At 41.9% G+C, this 19,515-nt stretch overlaps 1 protein-coding gene across 3 annotated transcripts in view; it reads left to right on the plus strand.

Annotated features, from left to right (window-relative positions):
- Window positions 1-19,515, plus strand: part of INO80 (INO80 complex ATPase subunit) — a 107,252-nt gene that overhangs the window by 56,725 nt on the left and 31,012 nt on the right. For all 3 annotated transcript variants that reach the window (XM_044231362.1, XM_044231359.1, XM_044231360.1), the window contains exons 25-27: window positions 7,286-7,426; window positions 12,867-13,092; window positions 17,418-17,545. In XM_044231362.1, coding sequence (XP_044087297.1) covers window positions 7,286-7,426; window positions 12,867-13,092; window positions 17,418-17,545 — 495 coding nt within the window. The remainder of the gene's footprint in view (window positions 1-7,285; window positions 7,427-12,866; window positions 13,093-17,417; window positions 17,546-19,515) is intronic.

Raw genomic sequence — 19,515 nt, forward strand, 5'->3', positions numbered from 1 at the left:
CTGTGCCCAACATGGGACTCAAATTCATGATCCTTAGATCAAGAGTAGCATGCTCTATTGACTGAGCCAGCTAGACACCCTTGGAATTATTCTTGAGTGGATAGACCTGAGAGAAAGACAAAGGGGAAATGCTAAAATTGGAAGCAAGTGTAGAATTCTTTCTCTTGTACTGTTCAAGTAGTCATTTCAAGTAAAATTCCTTTGGAGCTACCAAATTAGCTTTGAATTAATTTTTCCACATGCAGCTTTGTCCTTTTATTGCAGAAAAAAATTCTTCATTCTCTTCTGTGCCTTCATTTGTCTTATAATGAATAGTAGTTATTGCTCCAGTAGGTTGTTTCCTAAATACAGCTTCCTATCATCAAATCCAGGTAAAAGCTTTGTTCTTACTCCTCTGAGAGGACAGGTAATGAGAATTGACCAAGCTACATGTTGTCATCTTGTTCCTGGTAAGCTACCTCAGACCCCATATTACTGAGTCATTTGGTGGTCTAACCCAGTCCTTACCGCATTCTTTCCCACTGTGGATATGAATGAATCTAGACAGTGAGAAGCACTCTTCCCAGAGGTGCCTATAAAACCTTAGTTTTCGCTCTGCAGTGAATGTTAGGTTTGAATTTTGTGTTACAGAGTTCAAGGAAGTCCTATTCTCATAATACTGGCTTTAGGATGATACATAAACATGAAGGAACTAAGGACTAGGCTAAGGGCACAGATCAGATGACACTTTTGGGGTGTTTTAAACAAATTTAAGGCCTTTTAAACTCTCTTACTTGACATGAATTCTTGTCTAATATTTCTTTCTTTTGTGATGCTTGTGGAATAAAAGCCAGCATGGTTCACTATGTTCCTCTTAATTTTATTGTGCGCCACCCTGCTTTATTGGTGAAAATTTTAAGAAGGATAGTAGTGGGGCGCCTGGGTGGCTCAGTGGGTTAAGCCTCTGCCTTCGGTTCAGGTCATGGTCTCAGGGTTCTGGGATGGAGCCCCACATCAGGCTTTCTGCTCGGCATGGAGCCTGCTTCCCCTTCCCCCTCTGCCTGCCTCTCTGTGTACTTGTGATCTCTCTCTCTGTCAAATAAATAAAATCTTCCAAAAAAAAAAAGAAAAAGAAATAGTAGTTCAAATTTTTCATAAATTCATTCGCACACACCTCCTTCGCTACCGTGAGCTCTGGCCAGAGCTCCTTTCTTGTACAGATTTGTAGGGGCTAATGTGTTTCACACATACGAATCTTTTTCTTTTTCATCTTGTTTTACTTAGAAGAATAAAGACAAAATCCAGAATCTATAGGATATATCCCATGTAGTCATCTTTTGGGGGAGGCAAAACAGATTTTATGCTATATCCAGTTAAAAATGATTGGGAGAAGCAGAGTACAAAGTGTCCCCCACTTTTCAAAAGTTCAAGGTTATAACACTTGGCTTTTAAGAAAGACCTACATTCGTACCCGTTTCACTAGTCAAAAGAAATCCAAAGAGGACTTTCCTTAAAAAAAAAAAAAAAAAAAAAAAAAAGGCAAAAAGCAGAAATAGCATTCAGCATTTGTTTGGCACTGAGCCACTACAGAGCTGTGTGCACTGGAGCAGTGGGAATGGCACTATACTCAGCGTTGACCTGTCATGTCTTTGAACTATGTCTGGGAGTATCTGTACTTTATCTCAATTTATTTTGCGCATCTGTTAGCAAGGTGTATCCTTAGGTATCAGAAAGGCCTAAAAGAGGTTATTTTTTGGGGTCTAGGAATGCTCAAAATATTTTCCACATAGATTAATGGAAATTGCTGCTTTACTTTATGCTATTTCAGCTTCCAAAAGTTTGCAAAGGAATTCTCTACTTTTGGGGAACAAGGGAAACCTGTACCAGTGTTGATTCCATCTCCTATATCTGTTTCAGTGAAACTGTTGCCATGGTAATGGGCCACTTAGGCATCATGTGTGTCAAAAGCTTTCCAGCTTTCCATACTCCACAGCTTTTGTGAATTAGCTCATAAAAATTAGGGGCAGTTCAGATTTTGTAATTTAAAATATACAGAAGGATCTAAACATGAAGAATTGTTTTTGAAAAAAGTGGTGTGTGTTTAAGTTGTTAACACTGTTCTCTGTTAAATGCTTAGAGAGCTTTGACTGGCTATTGATGAAGAATCCCAACCAGAAATTTTCAAAAACTCATCTGCTGGATGTTAATTTGCAACTGTAGTATCTATATATGACATTATTTCCTGAGATCATGAAAGTTGCCAACGCCCCTTGTGGAAAGCTCTGAGAAGCCATTGTACTCAGGTTTTCTGTGCTTTATTTTCTCTCTTTTTGTTTGGTCACTTAAAATATCTGAAAATAGAAGCCATTTAGTCTAGCAGTTGATCTATAAACAGTACACCCTTTCATTTAAGGTGAGACCTTTCCTCACAGACTTAATTTTGGAGAACAAACTGATGGTTAGCAGAGGGGAAGAGGGTTGGGGGAAGGTTGATGAGGATTAAGGAGCGTACTTGTTGTGATGAGCACTGGCTGATGGTTGGAAATGTTGAATCACTATATTCTACACCTGGATCTAATATAACACTGTATGTTAACTAACTGGAATTAAAATTAAAACTTAAAAAGCAAAATAATAATAATAAAGTGAGACCTTTTTTCTATACCTATGTTTGATGTATTTAAGAACAAAGAAAATTAATTTTCTAAGTAATGAAGACCTAATGGTTACAAATGTTCCTTTTAATTTTAAACAAGACATGGAGAGTAAAGTATGCCCCTTGTTAAATGGGTAAATCGATATCTGAGGGGAAACATCTTTGTGTTTTCTGTGCTATACTGTGGCAGGAAATTTACAGCAGTGGGGTCTGTCATCCTGCCCTACTTATTTTCAGTTGAGACTTTTACATGGCACCAAAAGACTCTCTACCAAAGCCTAACTTCTCTGCTTTGTGTATATTGTGATTGTAGTAGCAAGACACACACAGCTGCCAGTAACTACAGGGTAGTGAGGACACTCAAGAGCCTGAGGACGGGACACCACGTTATAACCAAATCCTGTCTCTCCTAGTGTGACTTTGTTTCTTTTGATCTAATTTGTTCTAGGCCAAAACAGACTACAGCAGTAATGAACCTTTTCTGTCACTCCTTCACCTGTTCACTCAAGCATCTTATGCAGTGGCGGTTAAGGTGTTCTTCATGTTCTTCTGTGTTAAGCATTAAGTTTTCTTGTGTATAGCAGTGTCTGGTAGTTCATGTCATTATGTGAAGGGAATGTGGGTAATGTGGTATTAAGGACTACTTGTAAAGGAAGAATGGATGAAGCCAGTGTTAAGAGAAAATAACACAAGAAAGTATAAATTGAGTAAAATATGCTGGGGGTGGTCAGGGTTTCTCTTAAGCTAAGGCTGTGTATGAGCATTTTGAGTGTGTGAATTTTTTTTAAATCTAAGATCAGAAAGCTACAAATCACTTTGCTGTTAGTGACTTCCTGTGAGAATACTATCTTAACCTATCTCATGTAAGACAAGTGAACATGTTTTAATTTGGGAATGACCACCCCCGGAAGTAGAATTATCATTAGACTTTTTCCAGAAGGGTGTTACAAATAACATACTGTGTTAAAAGAACTCCCTGCAGTGAATGTTATAACTCTTTTTTACCAATAGCTATAAGGTTGAAGAGAAAATATTTGAAAGAAATGTTCATTCTTTCATCTTTTGCCTTTATGTTCTGGGAATGAAGTAAACAGGCTTTGTTGAATTTTGCCATTTGGAAAATACTTCAGATGAGCGTGACTTTAAGAGATCCCTGGCAGAGACATTGTTTAGTTACTGCTCTCTGGAAGTCAGTAAACAACTCAAGGTCTTTAGGTCAGCTACTGCTGCTGCCTCAGCCCCCTGGGTGGCAGTAGACACCCTAACTAGCAGTCCTGAACTACTACTATAGCTCGATGACAGGACCAGTAGTTCCTAGACTTTTATCTCTTCTCCTCATCCCCGAGGAAACGCAGGGGACCTTACCACCAATAATAGGAAATGTGCTTTTGGAAAACAAGAAGACAGTCTTCATCTGTGCATAGGAATAGGATTTTTTTAGGTGTATGTTCTTAGCTATCCAGTATCTAGTATTGGAAGAACAGATTGATACCCAGTCTACTCCTCACCCTGGGCTTTGAGAAGGTAGTGGACATAAATATGTAGGGAGGCTGGTGAACTTCAATGCAGATGCTAGCCAACATAGAGATCAGAATGCAGATACTGTTGAAAAACTGTCAGAAGGATAAAATTCGGGACGCCTGGGTGGCTCAGTTGGTTAAGCGGCTGCCTTCGGCTCATGTCGTGATCCCAGGGTCCTGGGATCGAGTCCCGCATCGGGCTCCTTGCTCGACGGGGAGCCTGCTTCTCCCTCTGCTTCTGCCTGCCTCTCTGTCTGCCTGTGCTTGCTCGCTCTCTCCCTCTCTGACAAATAAATAAAATCTTTAAAAAAAAAAAAAAAAAAAAAGAAGGATAAAATTCTTTTCTAGGTAATGACAGGGACATCAACATCTAGAAGAAAGTATTAAACATGACCAAGCTACGGGGGCCCAGTGTTGTAATAATGCATTGTAAAGACTTCCATACAGTGTGGTTAGAAACCACTGGAGAGGGGCGCCTGGGTGGCTCAGTGGGTTAAGCCTCTGCCTTTGGCTCAGGTCATGATCTCAGGGTCCTGGGATCAAGCCCCACATGAGGCTCTCTGCTCAGCAGGGAGTCTGCTTCCTCCTCTCTCTCTGCCTGCCTCTCTGCCTACTTGTGATCTCTGTCTGTCAAATAAATAAATAAAATCTAAAAGGAAAAAGCTTTGAAAAAAAAAAGAAACCACTGGAGATGGCCATCTCTCCTAGAAACAGTTGAGGCCTTTCGGTTTGTTAATGACCATTATTCAGAAAATGCTGATTGGTTTTGGAAAACAGATTATGATACCCATATCCTGCTAGACAACTCAAGATGGCTTCTCTCAAAGTGTGATCCTGAAGAGCCCATTGACTTTGGGAAAAGATATCTAGTGAACAATGAAGCCTTGAAGAGATTTGATCCTGGAAGCTTTTGGTACAGGAACTCTAACTATGATTCCTCTGTACAGCCCTGGTTACTGTACATCTTGCAGTTTGTTTTCTTGACCTTATACTGTATAAAATTTGCCTACCTTGTGTATGGTTATTTAGGTTCCAACCTGCCTTTTCTGAGAAAACAATAAAGAAAAAAAGTGAAATAATCAAGAATGAAGATCCAAAGTTAAAATATCTAACATTGCACTGAAGAAAGAATTGCATCTGCAATAAAGAACACTGTAACCCCACTGATTCTTTTATGTGAACATCCATCCTTTTTTTTTTTTTTTTTTTTTTTTTTTTTAGATTTTATTTATTTATTTGACAGACAGAGATCACAAATAGGCAGAGGCAGGCAGAGAGAGAGAGAGGGAAGCAGGCTCCCTGCTGAGCAGAGAGCCCGATGCGGGACTCGATCCCAGGACCCTGAGATCATGACCTGAGCCGAAGGCAGCAGCTTAACCCACTGAGCCACCCAGGCGCCTCAACATCCATCCTTTTTTTAAAAAAAAAAAAAGATTTTATTTATTTTGAGACAGACAGACACATAGTGAGAGAGGGCACTAGTGGGGAAGAGAGGGAGGAGCAGGCTCCCCTCTGAGCAGGAAACCTATTGAGGGGCTCGATCCCATGCCCTGGGATCATGACCTAAGCCAAAGGCAGGCACTTAACGACTGAGCCACGCAGGCATCCCAGCATCCCACACTTTTAAAAAATCTTCCGCATGAAAGCTTATAAACTGAAGCTTTACTGTGAGCTTTTAGCCCATTAAAATGTATTGATAAAGTAATATAAAGGGAGAATTTCTGGTTTTTAAAAAAGTGGTCAGATAAAGGAGCTAAAGCAATATTGTTACCTTTTCCTGACCATTTGTATTGATGTCACCGAATAAATGAAACAGCTAACCTTGCTAGAACTACAGTTGACTCTTGAACAACATAGGGGTTAGGTATGCTGACCCTCTCTGCAGTCAAAAATCCACATATAACTTTTGACTCCCCAAAAACTTAGCCACTAACAGTCTACTGTTAACAGGAAGCCTTACCGATGACATAAACAGCCAATTAACACATATTTTATATGTTACGTGTGTTACATACTGTATTCTTAAAAGTAAGCTAGAGAAAAGATGTTACTAAAATCATAAGGAAAATACATTTACAGTATTGTTGAGTTCTTTTTGGAAAAAAAAAGTGTGTAAGTGGATCCACACTTTTTTTTTTTAAAGATTTTATTTATTATTTATTCAACAGACAGAGATCACAAGTAGGCAGAGAGGCAGACAGAGAGAGAGAGGGGTAAGCAGGCCCCTGCTGAGCAGAGAGTCCGATTCGGTGCTTGATCCCAGGACCCTGGGATCATGACCTGAGCCGAAGGCAGAGGCTTAACCCACTGAGCCACCCAGGCGCCCTGGATCCACACATTTTAAACCCATGTTCTTCAAGGGTCAGCTGTACACTGCACTGTTAATATACACGTGTGGTACTAAACTGATGTGCCTTATGCCTGGCTGGCTCAGTCAGTAAGTAGAGTATATGACTCTTGATCACGGGGTTTTAAGTTTGAACTCCACGTTGGGTGTAGCAGTTACTTAAAATTGTTAAAAAGCAATGCGCCTTGGGGATGCCTAGGTGGCTCAGTCATTGAGCATCTGCCTTCAGCTCAGGTCATGATCCCGGAGGCCTGGGATTGAGCCATATCGGGCCCCCTGCTCTGTGAGCCTCTTTCTCCCTCTCCCTCTGCCTGCTGCTCCCCCTGCTGTGCTCTTTCTCTAACAAATAAATAAAATCTTGTTTTAAAGAAATGCATCGAAGAAAAATTTAGAAGGAGATATTATTGGCCATCATGTTTTTAATACAAGATGTGAGTTTGCATCCATGGTATAACAAATGAACCAAACCCCCAACCACAGACACTGTTTTATCTACTTAAAGTTATACTCTAACTATTTATAATTAACAGTATCTCTTCCCGAAAAAGGTAGACTTGGAAATGCCACTTGCTTACGGTATATCAATAAAACCCATGTTTTTAAAGTTAGCATGAACCTTGACTATATTATACATTTGGTTCTAAATACTGGTTTATTGTTTATTAGAATTAGTATTCATGAAAAAGAATGTTTAAGTCAGTTATTTAATATGTGACATTTTTTCCATTTTGCTTTCATTAAACATACTTGCCAATGGCACTAATTTGCATTCTTGTCTTGTAGTCTCTGGTTTTCAGCAGCCACTGCAAAGCAGTGAGTGGCTACTCAGACCAGGTCATCCATCAGCGGAGATCAGCTACCTCCTCGCTTCGTTGCTGCCTGCTCACTGAACTGCCATCTTTTTTGTGTGTGGCCAGTCCACGAGTAAGTGCCACAGGAGGGAAGAGACAAAATAGATGATACTTGAAGAAATAAACCAACTTACTTTAAGCTCTTTGGACCTTGAGAAACGTAAATCATCAGTATTTAGAAGACACACATGGTCCTGGCTTTCCCAAGACAGTGCTCCTCCCTTTAAATTACATTGGTTTGAGAATTGTATGGTAGATCGGAATGGCTTCTTTCCCTGACCGTGTCTCTCCTGTGTCGTTCCTCTCGTTTAGTCAGGGGCTCTAAACTACCATGGGAGCAAGCCATCTGTCAGGTAGATTATCACTGAACAGCAGGATCAGGGACAAGGGAATATTTGAAAAGGAGAGGGAGCCCGCATTGAGGTTTTTGAGGGTTTTTTAGGGGAGGGGGTCAGATTGGGAGGGAGATTTGATCTGGCCTTATCGCCTCAGTGCAGTCTTCAAATAATAAAAGGAAACATAACACTCCAGCATCAGGAAACTTCTTAGCCTGGTATTCTCTCACTCTTCTCAGCAGCCCTGCCTGGCCTGTGATTCACAGGTATGTTCCCTCTGAAAAGTGACTGTTGTGCTCTATTCACCTTCAGCAGTCTCAGTTTTATTTGCAGGTTGGGAGCAGTTTCTCTTATGGTTTCAACTTTGAGCACCTGTTAGAGCCTTCCTAACCCTCCGTTTATCAAAACAGGGCACTCTGTGGATTGCCAACAGCATCGCTGCAAAGGCTCCCCTTTGCACAGTGCTGTTTTTTACTCTGCTTACCTCTTCCATTCTTTCCTGTCGTTGAACAGAGCTAGACAGAAGCTCTCTTACAACTCTGAACAAGTATGTGAAGGGAGGGGGCAGAGTAGAGATGCATCAGACTCTGTGGTTAGGGCAGAGAACAAGTTTCAGTCTTCCTGGCTCATTTCCTTTTTGCTCTAAGGAGCATCTTTCAGTTAGCCAGGAAAACTCTTAAAGAAGCCGACATTACTTACCCTTCTGTGTTTTACCTTCTTTTCTCCACTCATTCTAGAAGGTCTGCTGTGTTCACAGTTCTGTTTAAAGAAGGTGGATCCTTCTGAATCTTCCTTAGTGATATTTTTCTGTCATTATTGACATCAGCTTGCATTCTTTATTAAGATATCAAAGGTCGGAATCTGGCAGGGGTCCCAAGAAAGTTGATGAATGGAAATGAGATGATGATGGGACTGAGTCCCATTGACTCCTGCCTGCCTTCCCTTCTTTCTGCTGACCCTGTACTACATGAACTTGATTTGCGGGCCACTGTCAACTGTGATATATATTAGCTATCTAAATAGGAAGTATTTAGATTTTCTATATATCGTGTTCTGCCAAAGCATTTTTGGTCTTGGGAGCTTTAGTCAATGCAGGTAAATGTACCCTTTCTAGAACACTCTAAAGTCAGGTGCTTCTATAGAAAGTGGTCTTTAGGTTACATAGTTGTGTGGGTCATTTCCTTCTCACCCTTCCAATCTGATGTGTATACTGTGAGGCCTGACAAGAGGAAGTCTAGATTTCAGAGAGGGATGTCTAGATATTTTTACTTCTCATATCCCTAGTGATTTATAGAGCCAATTAAAAAGTGAGCTGCCTTGGGCTGTCATTGCATTGACAGGCATGAAGATTCTTTTTATTTATTCTACTCAGAGCTCTCTGGCCAACCACTCTGAAGAAGAAGCCCCCTCTCCCAACAGACTCACACATGGGATACCCCAACTGTACAACTGAAGCCGCCTTTTCTGAGGAGCCCAGAGTTGAAACTGTCAGCCTGGTGCTGCTGTTTCCCTAAAGAATAGTAAATAGTGACTAGTTTGAAGAAGGCTAAAATAGCATAAAGGTGGGGTGACAGGAAAGGAACAGGAGAAAACTTTATTATTTGGCTGAAGCAGTCTGCCCTAGCACCTTCCTTTCCTACTCAGCTTCTCTCTCCATAATTGTTACAGAGTTTTTTCACATAGCAGGTGCCAAACCTGAAATAGGAGTAATTACACCATGGTTATATGGACAGGAAGAGGAGTTTTTAAAAAGTCTGAATATTTTATACACTCATCCACAAGCTTTTACCTTTCAGATCAGGCCTGGGGTGTGAATAATCCTGAGATCCTTGATTGTCTTACATTGATTTCTTAACCCATCTGTGGTAGGGAAAAACTGACTTTCTTTGAAGTCGGAACCTTAGCCTTGAGCTGAAACAAATTAATGTCCCTGTCTTGTGCTGTGGAAACTTTCAGGGTCAGTTCTAGAAGAACTGTGCCTGCCACTAAGGAAGGAATTATAGGAGCTGTTTTCTTGTTAGCTGAAGAAATAATTCTGCTGGGTTAATAAACTAAGACCCTGGAGTTCATTTTACCAAAAAACTGAAGCGCTTGGAGTGGTCACGCTTGCTAGAGCTAGAGCAGGAGCATACATGTCCTCAGGAAGGACGCGCTAAATGCTTGAGGAGACAGCCCTTGAAGATACTATAGTTTAGGAAGTTAGTGAAGCAAGAAGCAGAGGTTAGCTCATGTGAGACTAAAGGGAGTATGCATTTCCATTTGTGGGGAGGGAAGAATGGTGTGGCATGCTTCATCTCTCCCTGCTTCTGAGCAATCAGGAAGGCCACATGGGGTTAGAAGAATGGGTGGAGGCCATTTATGAGAGAGTTGACTTGGGAAGCACAGTTTAATTAGAAGTGGACTTGTTTGCCTCCTCTTAGACCTCATGAGTTCACTGCTTGCGTACTTATGACATGACATTCTGTGATTTTTGCATATATCTTGATCCAGGGCCCTTGCCAAAGAAGCTTATCAAAACATTAAAAAATATTTCACTAAGAACTGGGCCTCACATACCTCCTAGTTTTCAATCCTGGACTTGGAAGGATGTCAGCAAAATGAATTTGGAAAATAGGTGAAAGTTTATAACTGGAGAAAGTTTTGTTTTTAAACTGTGTGAGAGTGCCTAGGAGTGAGTCTTAGGCAGGAAAAACATTTTGCCTGTGTCATTGTTCCCCTCTTCCTTTGTGCTGAGTTTTTAGCTTTTGATTTTTCATCTGGAGAATCTGGGCCCAAAGTCTGTCTGTACGGATTATTGCTCTTATTATACTATTATTATTATTTTAGAGAGAGCACATGCATGAGAACAAATGGGGAAGGGGCAGAAGGAGAGGGAAAGAGAATCTTAAGCAGGCCCCACCCCCAGTACAGAGCCTCATGTGGGACTCCCATCTCACAACCCTGAGATCATGACCTAGCTGAAATCAGGAGTCGGACGCTTAACCCACTAAGCCACACAGGTGCCCCCCAAAATCTATATAATTCCATTACAAATTCTGCTTTTCTACAAAATAAACAACAAAAACAAAGCAGTTATCTCTGAGTGTAAAATTGATCAGTGTGAGTATCTTGTTAGAAAAACATAAATAGGAGTGCCTGGGTGGCTCAGTGGGTTAAGCCGCTGCCTTTGGCTCAGGTCATGATCTCAGGGTCCTGGGATCGAGTCCTGCATCGGGCTCTCTGCTCAGCAGGGAGCCTGCTTCCCTCTCTCTCTCTCTGCCTGCCTCTCCATCTACTTGAGATTTCTGTCAAATAAATAAATAAGATCTTTAAAAAAAAAGAAAAGCATAAATATGATTTACTCCTCCAAAAGTATATATACTGTATAGAACTGGTCGTACTTCTGTAGTCTCGCTGTTTATATGAGTGTTAGGAAAGTACAGCCACTATCCACTATTGACCATGCAGTTCTGGGACTCATACCGTAGATGATAGATAGCTGCTGAGTTACTGCCAGGACACAGTATAGCAGGAAAATCCAGGTTTTATCCACCAGTTTTTAATTTCTGTCTTCATTTGTCTATGTTCAACTTTCTGTGGGAAAAAGGAATAAACTGGAAGCAAGAGAACAAACTTCTTTTGGAATGTGTAAAGATGATAGATTACCAACAACTGCGTCTTGTATTGTGTGTGAAACGGGTGTGCGAGCTGTCGGGTTTTTGGAGCTGCCAGGGACACCCGCTTGCTGTGACCCCTCCCTGTAGTTTTGTGTCTGGACTGTAGATGGCACTGTTTTCTAGCAAACTCAGTTCAGCTTCGTCTCTGAGCCGGAGTAGGTATTAGTAAATCATGCTCTTTCTTGTTTTGGTATCCTCTAGTCTCCAGCAGAGGCACCTGCAGCCCTGTAGTCAGCTAGCTGACTGTTAGTGTACCCCAGGGCAGCATTAAGACTTGGCCTGAGGGGCCGTGGTATTCATTAAAAGCCTAGAGCTATTGGCTTTTCCTTTAGACCTTCTGGATCAAAATCTGCACTTTAGATAAGCTCCCAAGAAGGTTCTACATACCAAAACTTGACAACCATTCTATTGCCCTAATGATTGATGGGCATGAAGATAGAAAAGGTAATAGTAAGATACATTTTCTTAAATGTCTCTCTTCTGGGAAATAATAGCAACAATAAAACTAGCTAACTAGGTACGGCCCGGTGTTCTGTGTTCTGATCTCTCTCGTTCCTTTGCACTTGCTCCTTACACCCAGTTTCTCTGCATTCTTGGTCTTGCTCCACGGTTTTTCTGAGCAGTTTAGTGCATATAATGGGACTTTCGCATTTTTATCAGCCTGAGCATGCAGATAATCACAACCTCCAAATTTCAACAGAAGGTAACTCAGGCCTCTAATCAGGTGATTTCACAGCTATCTGAATACACAGATGCTTATTAGAGTAGGAATAGACCCAAATCACTTAAAGGATTAAAATGCCTGTTTCTTAATTGGCGAGAGCCTTCTATTCCATGGGGGCGGGGGTGGGGGGCAGGCAGCATTTCAGTGTTGTGGCACCTTGTGGGGAGATGAGAGTTTGTGCATAGGCTCTGTCCTTGCCAAGAAATGAATCCACCACTCTCTGGCAGTATCTTTCTCCACCCGCTTCCACCATATCCCATCTTATGGCCTAAAGGAAAGGTTCTCTTATCTTTCATTAGGCTTTTCAGTCAGCAACCTGGTCAGGGAAGAGGAGAAAAAAGTCTTGATAAACTTGGGAGCTTTGCCACAAAACCATTAAAGATCACTTTAAATGCACCAGGCCAATAACCCTTTTTGTTCTTTAGTAATGACTGTGCAGCTCCAGCTCCCTTCCTGATCTTCCCATTCTGTGTATGGCTACTAGAACTTCACCAAAAACACTATCCAGCGATGAGGGGAAGTGGCAGAGTTGGATCAGGGATCTATAAAACCATGATAGAATCATTCCTGACCTAGTATCCTAGTTTTTCTGAAAACTCCAGCACTCTCTGGATCTTTAGCTTGCTGCAGATTCATGTTGTAAGTGGTTGGCCTTTTACCTGGACCAGCTCACTAAGTCAGTTATTAGCGGCAGCTTATTTGTCAGGACAAACTAGCCTGAGAATTATCCACATTTATCTACAAAGTTGGGGTATAGGAAATGTGCAAGAGCTGTCTCACATGACTGTCTCACTGCAGGTTACCGCAGTGCCATTGGATTCTTACTGCAATGACCGCAGTGCAGAATATGAGCGGCGAGTGCTGAAGGAAGGAGGGAGTCTGGCAGCCAAGCAGTGTTTGTTAAATGGGGCCCCTGAACTGGCAGCAGACTGGCTAAATCGACGATCCCAGTTCTTCCCAGAGCCAGCTGGAGGACTGTGGAGCATCAGGCCTCAGAATGGCTGGTCTTTCATCAGGATTCCAGGTAAGTTCTCTGTTCTTGTGGAATGTGTTCCCAGCTCTGGCAAGGGAAGAGGAACCGAGGAGATACTCCATGTGGTGGCTTTAGATACTTGGAAGTGTTTGGGGTTTGTTTCCTGTTTTGCCCTTACTAACTTCATAGGTAAAAATACTTGAGTAATTTATGACTTAAGAGAGAAATGTTCTTTAGATTTGTGCTTACGTACTCTCCTTTGACAAGCCTACAGCTGAGAAAGGAATGCCACTCTTTAAAAAAAAAAAAAGAGAGAGAGAGAGAGAGCTGGGGAGAATAAAGTTGGTAGGAAAGGCTCCAGGTCGAATGAGTACAGTTGTCTTGTGCCATTGCCAGTAGGGTGAATGAGAATGTCGTCACTTCAGAAAGCCTAGTTGAAGTAGCATAAACAGTGTCCTGCACGGAGCACTAGAGATCTGAATGATAACCAGAAGAAAAACAGTGTGTTTTGTGCCAAAACGCTAGCAGATTCCCAGACCTCCTAGAGTCAAGGTCGAGGGTTGAAAGGAAACTAGGTTTTCATCTTTGCTTTAGTGAGACTACTTTTAAGGAAACTGAACACAAGATTCCTAGGCTTATGTTGCAAACACCTGCTAGCAGACTAGAGTGCTGGTTGAGGCCTACCACGTTAGTTTTGGTCGTCCAGATTCTCTGATACTTTGATTGTATTCTTTTTACTGAATATAATGAAAGTAAATTAGAGCTGAGTATTCAAAAGAGAGAATCTGCCAAGTGTCAAGGGACTTTGGGTCAGCCTCATCATAGCTGGGATTGGAAGGTGCTTTGAACTAGAAGAATCCATCCTGAGTTTATGAGACAATATAATATGTGGCCTCGTAGCAGACTTAGAACACCTGAAAGCAGTGAGTGAAGGTGTACTGTTGGAAAACAAGGGGGAAACCCCACTTGTAAAGCAGGCCTGGTTAGTAGTGGGAATAGAGGACTGAAATCCAGCAGGTCTGGAAACCATTGAATCCCAGCCATAAGATGAGCACAGGTGTTGAAAGAAGCAAGACAACATCTTATTTCTTCTTTCTCCCTTCTTTACTCTGGCTCCTAAGTTCCCAGTACAGGAGTAGAGGGCTTATTGCTGGCGCTGTGGGAATCTCTTGTGGCTTTTCCTGTTCTTTGAAAGAAAAATGGACCTTGTTTAAATAGCAGGAAGTGTCTGAGTTCTTTTCACATCGATAAAAAGCACCAGCCTCACTGGCTGTTTACTGTGAGAACCAACCAGCTCCTCACTGACCCCATTGTGCTCTGTAGACTAGCTGGGGCAGGGCAGCGAGGGGTGGGGGGATGAGGGGTCACTGGAACCCGTGTTTTATCTCTTTTTGCTCTATACTTTTATATTTTCTGTTTCCTTGGGAAGGATTGGTTCCATTATAGTTCCCGAAAGACCAAAATCTCCTGGATTTCACACCTTGAATGCATCTCCCTGTTTCCCCAGGAGAAGGATATTTATTCCTTTCAGAAGTCTTCTCTCCTTGGAAAAAGGAGGTATTTCATCTATTAGCCTAGTTTTACTGCCATGGAATAGATTCATTTTGTCCCTAAATAGGCTCTTACATTGTGGCCAGTTAAGAAGTTGTGTCTAAGATACTTTAAGCCTGTACTATAGGATTGTGGAAGATGTTGCAAGAAAGAGGATAGGTCTGTACAACACTTTGAGATCCTGTTTTAAAGTGAGGTTGGACTTGGCACAATCAGCCTAATTTCTAGGGGATTGTGCTCTTCTTGGCTCTGTGCCCTACTTAGCAACAGGTGGTGCTGTTGTCCAGTGCAACTTCGGTAGCTCCTGAGAAATTGAGTAATGGATGCTAGGCCTGAAAGATCCCAGTGTGTAGAGGGAAAGAAACCCGTTTTTTTTTTTTTTTTCTGCCTGCCTTTGTAAGGACAAGTACTGGGTGATGAGTTAACATGCTTAACGGAGAAGCAGAAACACTGTTCGTTGCTTCAGTATTCAAAGGCTATGGCTGCAGTCTCTTTCTGCTTAGTCCTTTTCTTTCAGGGCAGTCCAGAGAAATCCAGTCCATCCACTTTCACTTCCCACATACATGGTAATAGCTAACGAGTGCCACTTTTGATTCTCTCAGGTGCTTCGGAGTTCTGTGTGCATCTTTGTCTCTGAGCCGCCTCCTCTTAGCATCATTCGTTCTAGTTAGCAAAGGAAAGGAGATGTGGGAAGCAGGGATGTGTGAAAACTATTGAATCACAACTTTGAGATGAAGCTTCTCAAAATGCAGACACTAGACTGATTTACATACGCTAAAATATTTGTGTGGAGGGAGTAGATGTGAATGGAGAGGGAAGATAAGCAATCTGCAGAGATCCGATGAACCTAGCTTGCGCACTCTTCTCAGTGATGAAAACTGTATATGGGCTTCTCTCTTTTTTTTTCCACCATCCTGCGCTTTTAATGAAAAAAGAAAGAAACTTACTGTCTAAAGCTGATTGGTAGTCCGGTGGGGAATGTTTAGGGGCTATCAAAATTGAGGGATCCCAGGGAACCCAATTAAAAGAGAAAGGTAATTGTGACAAGAAAATGTTGAAGTTGGGGACGCCTGGGTGGCTCAGTTGGTTGGACGACTGCCTTCAGCTCAGGGCGTGATCCTGGAGTCCCGGGATCGAGTCCCGCATCGGGCTCCCAGCTCCATGGGGAGTCTGCTTCGCTCTCTGACCTTCTCCTCGCTCGTGCTCTCTCTCACTGTCTCTCTCTCTCTCAAATAAATAAATAAAATCTTTAAAAAAAAAAAAATGTTGAAGTTGTTAGGAAAGCATTGCCGCCTGATCAGACTTGGAATTCGTACAGGCCTCCTTGTCTGGTGCCAGGGACAGGGCCTAGCATTTGGTTCTGTCCCAGCTGCAGTCATTTGATTGTGTTGGTAAGGAGATCAACAAAAAGAAGAGCATTTCAATAATCTAAACAGGACCAAACAAAGAGGCTGAACAAAGGTGTGTGTGCCACAGTGTCGGGGAGGGGGTGGTGGAGGGAGAGATGTGGCCTGGCAACGTTCCGAAGGTGGGAAAAGGCAGGCAGCAGTGCAGAGGAGTAAACATCCAGGGCCTGTGGCTTTGTAGCGAAAACAGAGTGGCTGATGATTTGTTATGGTGCTGTCAGCACATCCGTTCTCGTTCGGTTTATACAATGATTACGACTTGGCAAATGGTGGCGAGAACAGAGAAATACCCATTGAGAACTCTTGGATTGCTCTCAACAGTCAGCCTCTGCAGTTCTGAGGGGGGAAAAAACATGGGTTTGAACCCAGAAATTAGGGATAGACCGTACATTTTTTAACAGTTCCCTTTTTTACTTTTAGTGGTTAGTTGTCTGTGTTGTCTCTCTATCCTTTGTGTCTCCCTTCCACATATACACTTAAATCTCCCGGCCCCTTCAGCCTCGTTTCTTCCCTCTCTTAGTAGCAGCGATTGTTCAGGGCATGTTTATGGACCAGTCTGCAAACAGGAAGCTCTACTTCCTGAAATGTGATGGGAGTTGAATGATACTGAATGGATAAGATGAAAATTTGAGAGCTAAGTGCTCTGTAAAGATCTCTGGCTAAAATGCCTTTTTTTTTTTTTTTCTTTTAATGGGATGAGTTAAGAGAAAGCACGAGTTAGTGAGTAAAAGCAGCTTCCATTTCACAGAAACCCAAAGTCAGTCCTTCTGAGAAGCTGAACAAACTTTAGTGTCTTTATTAAATTACAGTTTAGGATATTGATATTTACCAGCCAGCCTATTCGAAATCATCCAGGAGAAGGAGTTTGTATTTACACAGAGGGGCAGGAATGGATATGTATATTTGGATTTCTCGATATTTAAGTGTCTCCAGAGACAGGCAAAATAGCCTTTGTTTCTCTACATTCTCATGCTTTCAGGAGGTGTAAACCATTTAGCCACAGAACTAGCAGAAACAAATATCTAGAGATAGGATGAAGAAGGAAAAGCAAATTTCTCAGGTCACCTAGAGCAGATATGACATGGACCTCACTCTTAGATGTCCATGTGTACCTGCTGTCCCCTGAGTAAGGACATGGAGCAGGGAAACTTGCAGTTTTCTTAGCAGCAGATATCTGATTGGGAACTGTCCTTTGGAAGGGAACCTACACCTCCCCCTTTCAGGGTTCTTCTTCTCAGAGCACTACTGGATCATGATTTAACAGTGCTGTGCATTCTTCTCTAGAGTTACTTTCCTGCTCTTGGGATGACAAGCACCCTGGTTGTAGTAATTTTGGCTGCATACAGCTTTGCAGTGAGTGATTTTGCTGCTTCAATTAAATACAGTTTCCCCCTCCTCCCCCCCTTTTCTTCTCCCCAGGCAAGGAGAGCCTCATCACTGACAGTGGAAAGCTGTATGCCCTTGATGTCCTCCTGACTCGGCTCAAGTCTCAAGGACATAGGGTCCTTATCTACTCCCAGATGACCAGGATGATAGACCTGCTGGAGGTAGGAGAAGGAACCTTGGGGCCTAGGACACCTTGACATTTAACTTGCAGGAATCATATGTCTATGACTAATGTCCGTCCTGCTTAATGGGAACCCAAAACTTGTCTTTGTGATTTTACAGTGTATAAAGTGAGGAGAAGCAGCTTCTGGCAGATCTGAGAATATGCAAAGGACTTTTATCTCCTTCCCTACACCTGTGAAATAGAACGTCCCCTACTCCTTCCTTTACTAGGGAAGAAATTCCCTAATTTTAAAGGAGAGCAGAGTTAGGAATTACTTAAGAAGTCCTCTGAAATTCTGTATGGAAAACAAGACTTAAGTTTAGTTCTGTGTATAGAAAACCAGAGAGTAGCTGTTCAGCTTGACTTAATGTAGTGGTCTCAGCTTGACTCCATATTGTGTTCAGCTGGAGGAACTTGAGCAAATACTAATGTCTTGTCCCATCCTCAGAGATGGTTATTTAATACCTTTGGAATGAGGCCTAGGCATCAGGATACTTAAAAAAGCTCCTGAGGTGATTCTCACAGGCCGGCAGAGTTGAGAACCACTGGGTTATGTTGAAAGATACAACTTGTTTTTTATGTGCAGGGCAACTTCTGTTTTTTCAGTTGGCTGTGTTGATGTTCCCTCTGCTTTCTTCTTGTCTGAGTGGAGGTTAATTACTTGATGGAGAGGAAGTCATGGACATGGAAATAGGAGAGTGAAACTGAGGACAAATAATCACAAGCCACCAGAGTTAGCGTTTAGAGCTAGAAACTTGAAAAGCTGGTGGTCGAGGGGCTAAAGCACCTGGATGTAAGTAGTATATAAATATTTGCATGTTTTTCCATGGGCTTTTTATAGCTAAGGTTTCATATTCTAACCCTGCTACTCCAGGAAGTAACTGGTAGTAAATATGTGGAAATTGGAGCATAATTATCCCTATCTAGGAATAAGGGAGTAGGGATCATATCAGCACAGAAGGAATGAAGGCTAGCATAGGGAAGAAGTTTTAGGTTTCTGGAAGCCAAGCCTGGCTTACTGAATTTCTCAGTCAGTAGTTTGGTAATGCGTTAGCAGGCTCTTTTTAATAATCTGGCAACTTCTTTTAGCATATTTGAGGTCACTTGAATCACTAAGTTTGGCATTTAATATAGTGTTTAGTCCCTCAAATGCTGTCAACAGGCTGAACTATCTGTTTTGTCCTATGGAATAGGTCACCTATTTCTAAATGATGGAAAAATGCTTATTGCTGGCTGTAAATCACTGTAAGAGAAGTAATTAAGCCTCTGTGTTTGCTGCAGATCTTACCTTGTGTTAAAGGTCCTAACAGCAGTAATCCAAAATAAAAGGACTGCCTGCATCTTTAATGTTCTGTTCAAACCAAATGATGTCAACAGCCCAAAAATATGAGTAACTTTCCTTCAGTGGGGCTTCTCTTACATAAAGTGCACTTGCCTTGTCCTGAAGAGTCAGGGAAGTACAGATGAAGTAGTGATCTTGCACTGCTGTGAATTATAGAAAAAGCAGTATGCTAAAGACTTTGTAAGAGAAATGATCTTTTTTTTTTCCCCAAGACTATATCAGTGTATTTTGGAGTCCTAAAGTTGCTTCATATTAAAGGAAAGTTAAAAAGTAAGTGGGGTAAGCTACCAAAAATTAACTGGCTCTGAGAGCTGAAGGGAAGTGTAGATGGTTTAAATTTGATGAATCCTACGTTTTAGTTCCTCTTTCTATGTATTACACCCTTCTAGGTACTCCTAAATGGTACCAAAATAAGTGATTCAGAGTATGATAATGAGCTTTGTTCAGGATGAGTGCTGTAAACCCTTCCCACCAGGGGCACTTCCTATCTCTCTAATCCAGCAGGTTCTTTGGAGAGGTTTGTGGGAATACGGACAATGTGGGTAGGTTTTACAAACATGGCAGCCTGAGAACCTTCTCTAAATATAGTTGCATCTCTCCATGGGGAATTCGAAATTAGGGAAAAC

This window comes from Neovison vison, chromosome 13 (genome assembly GCF_020171115.1).
Source record: "Neovison vison isolate M4711 chromosome 13, ASM_NN_V1, whole genome shotgun sequence".
In the NCBI taxonomy this organism is placed as follows: domain Eukaryota; kingdom Metazoa; phylum Chordata; class Mammalia; order Carnivora; family Mustelidae; genus Neogale; species Neogale vison.